This window comes from Emys orbicularis, chromosome 1, assembly GCF_028017835.1.
Source record: "Emys orbicularis isolate rEmyOrb1 chromosome 1, rEmyOrb1.hap1, whole genome shotgun sequence".
In the NCBI taxonomy this organism is placed as follows: Eukaryota; Metazoa; Chordata; order Testudines; family Emydidae; genus Emys; species Emys orbicularis.
The window spans coordinates 258,224,901-258,228,563 of record NC_088683.1 but is presented as its reverse complement, the minus strand read 5'-3'; the positions used below and the strand labels follow the sequence as shown (position 1 = coordinate 258,228,563).

Genomic DNA, 3,663 nt, shown 5'->3' with positions numbered 1-3,663 from the left:
ATTCCCTTTAACGTTTTCACAAAGAATTAAGTTGTCCAGGTTTACTTTATAGAAATACAAGATGTTTATATATACATTTAGGAGTCTCAGGTACTTTAATGCCCCTAGATCTAAATATATAACAATAGCAATTTAGGTGATTAGCTTATACAGTATTATGGACTAGGCCTTTGTATATTTTCAGTACTTGGAACAGCCATGTCATTAACTTGGGTAGAAACATTTATGGTCCGAGTCTACAGTCATCATTCAGGCAATGCTCCAGTAGATATAACTCCTTAGGAAGAATAGATAGATCTCTACCACACAATTAGGAGATCTGCGCTGATATAGCCGTGGGAGATTTCTCTGAATAAGGGGTGCGGGATCGGGCCATTGTCTTTTCAACTCCACATTTAACATAGTAAACATCGAGTTATGGAGTGGCATGTTGATATTATTTATTAATCTACCGAGGTGTGCTACTATATACAAACCACTGTAACAGCTGCGAAGCTGTTGCTCTGGAAGTCAATAGCGTAGGTTTTAAACAAGTGCGTTCATATGGATGTACTGGATTGATTAAAAGGTCTGTTGAGTAAATATATGAGAATAATATAGGCTCCCCCAACCATTTCACCACCCCCATCTTTTAAAAGGATTGAGAGAAAGTTCAGTGAGAATTTAAAGAAGCGTGTGGTCTCTAAGGTCACGCAGGCAGAAGATTCAAATGTAAGGCTAGCGCTCAGGAATGCAGATGGTGTGTTCCCGTGGTTCTCCAGCGAACACACAGGCACGCAAAGCCATGCCAACAAAACATTTCATGTCTCCCACCACGCACCATCATGTAGTCCTGACACAGGCACACACGCACCTGCCAGAGTTAAGGCAAGAATGTCATCCATAACTTTGTAATTTCCTGACTTTTGTAGGCTATGTAGCTAGCACTCTAAGTGTTTCGAGTGAGGGGTATTATTGTTGCAGGATTATAATGGTATTTAATTACTGTTAACTCCTCTTTACCTAGCAGGGCAAAGCAGGGTAGCCGTGACCCCTACTCTGGCCCCTCCCAACCTCCCCTCCACCCCCAGAATAGTTTATACTTCTCACCTCCGGACGTCACTCCTCAGCGCGCCATGCAAATAATCCCCCGCCGCCGCGTTCCGATTGGCCACGGCAAACTCATTTAATCCCAGTTCGGTGCGCGGTGTATGGCTGCTGGACTCCTCTCTCTGTGTGTCTCTCGCCAGCTCCTCCTCTCCTGATTCCTCCCGGGCAAGAGGAGGGAAACCACAGAGAACAAATTACTGTGCAACTTCTCTCTGGCTCTGGGGTGTTTTTTTTCTCCCCCTCCTCTCTATTTTCTTCTCCTCACTCTCTCTCCCTCTTTTTTAGTTATCGTTTAATTACTTTTTTCGGTGGCTTTTCCTCTCTCTTCTGCTCTGTTCACCTGGGAGCAGCGGACGCAAGTCACACACAAGCTCTCTAGAAGTTAGCATAGAACAACAACAACAAAATAGCTCTGTTAAGAATAAGGGAGAGGGAGAGAGAGAGGAGGGGTGTGCGTGTGTGTGCCGGAGAGAGAGAAGGACATTTCTGAGTGCTCTGCACACTCCTCCTCCTTGCAAAGTGAAGCAGCAAGTTTGCCTTGCACCTGTTTGAGCAGCTTGAATCCAGATCGCCAGCAAGCCCTGAAAGTGGTTTTCAAAGGAGAAAGTTTTTGCCTAAGGTGTTGCCGGTTGTGCTCTTTTTTTTTTTTTTTTTTTTTTTTTTTTTTTTTTGTCTTTTCTCGTCCCTTCCTTCTTGGCTCTCTATGTTTGATATTTTTATGCTTGGTGCCGGTGGAAAATAAAAAGCTACTTGAATGTACAGCATGATGATGGAAACGGACTTGCACTCCCCCGGCGGAGCCCAGGGCCCCACTAACCTAACGGGCCAGACCGGAGCAGGAGGCGGCGGAGGCGGCGGCGGCGGTGGGAACAAAGCGAACCAAGACCGGGTCAAGAGACCCATGAACGCCTTCATGGTGTGGTCCCGGGGCCAGCGCCGGAAGATGGCCCAGGAGAACCCCAAAATGCACAACTCGGAGATCAGCAAGCGCCTGGGGGCCGAGTGGAAAGTCATGTCCGAGGCCGAGAAAAGACCCTTCATCGACGAAGCGAAGCGGCTTCGGGCGCTGCACATGAAGGAGCATCCGGATTATAAATACCGGCCCCGCAGGAAGACCAAGACCCTGCTCAAGAAGGACAAGTACTCGCTGGCCGGGGGGCTGCTCAGCGCCGGCTCGGCAGGGGGAGGCCCCGCCGGGGTCGGGGTGGGCATGGGGGTCGGGATGAGCCCCGCCGGGGTCGGCCAGCGGCTGGAGAGTCCAGGCGGCACGGCCAGCGGGGGGTACGCGCACATGAACGGCTGGGCCAACGGCGCCTACCCGGGCTCGGTGGCGGCGGCGGCGGCGGCGGCCGCGATGATGCAGGAGGCGCAGCTAGCCTACGGGCAGCACCCGGGCAGCGGCGGGCACCCGCACCACCCGCACCCGCACCACCCGCACCCGCACAACCCGCAGCCCATGCACCGCTACGACATGAGCGCGCTGCAGTACAGCCCCATCTCCAACTCGCAGGGCTACATGAGCGCCTCGCCCTCGGGCTACGGGGCCATCTCCTACGGCGCCCAGCCCCACCAGAACTCGGCCGCGGCGGCCGCGGCGGCCGCTGCCGCGGCGGCGGCTTCCTCCGGAGCTCTGGGCGCCTTGGGCTCGCTGGTCAAGTCGGAGCCCAGCGTGAGCCCGCCCGTCACCTCGCACTCACGGGCTCCGTGCCCCGGGGACCTGCGGGAGATGATCAGTATGTACTTACCGGCCGGAGAAGGAGGGGACCCGGCTGCGGCGCAGAGCCGGCTTCACTCCCTGCCCCAGCATTACCAGAGCGCCAGCACGGGGGTCAATGGCACGGTCCCCTTGACACATATCTGAACCGGGAGGGAAGGAGAGGGACAGAAACTTGCATTGAACCCGGCTGAACGGTACCTCTGTCTGCCTGGCCGCCGCCACCACTTCCCTCCCCAGCGCACACACCCCGCCGGCTCCCTTTTTGTACAGAAAATGTTTGGATGTTCTTGTAATAATAATAATAATAATAATAATAAATAATAAATAATAATTAATAATGAAAAAAAAGGTAACGATTGCTCTAATTACCTTTTTAGGACTAGTTTTTGAAACTAGTTTTTGCGTTTTAGACTGAACTTCTGTGTTTTATTGAGACTTTTGTACAGTATTTATCATTCATCCACGAGGCATAGAGCGTTTTATTTGCTAAAGAGAAAAAAATCACAAAAAGACAAAAAAATAAGAATAATCACACAAAGATCTAGGCGATGCCAACTTTTATACCGCAGAAGCGTTACCCGCTTCTTCCTTGGATCGCTTCTTGTGTAGGCTTTTTATTGCCTAATTAAGACAAAGTTGATGGGGAAACAGTTCTCATTTATTACACATGTACTAAGACAAATCCAAAACCACACGTAAAAGTTTTTGTAGATGTTATTGCGGGGGTTTTATTTGTTTGTTTATTTATAAAACTTTTTTTCCCGACTGCAACATTATTCTTGGTTTTGTAAAACTTTATTGTACCTTTATTTTTATTTTTTATTTTTTGTTTTGTTTGTTTTTGTATGATTTCTTGT

At 49.8% G+C, this 3,663-nt stretch overlaps 1 protein-coding gene across 1 annotated transcript; it reads left to right on the top strand.

Moving 5' to 3' along the window:
• The first annotated feature begins 1,843 nt into the window (after window positions 1-1,843).
• SOX1 (SRY-box transcription factor 1) lies at window positions 1,844-2,950 on the top strand. Its single transcript, XM_065421427.1, has one exon. The coding sequence runs from the start codon at window positions 1,844-1,846 to the stop codon at window positions 2,948-2,950; it is 1,107 nt and encodes a 368-aa protein (XP_065277499.1).
• Window positions 2,951-3,663: the final 713 nt, after the last annotated feature.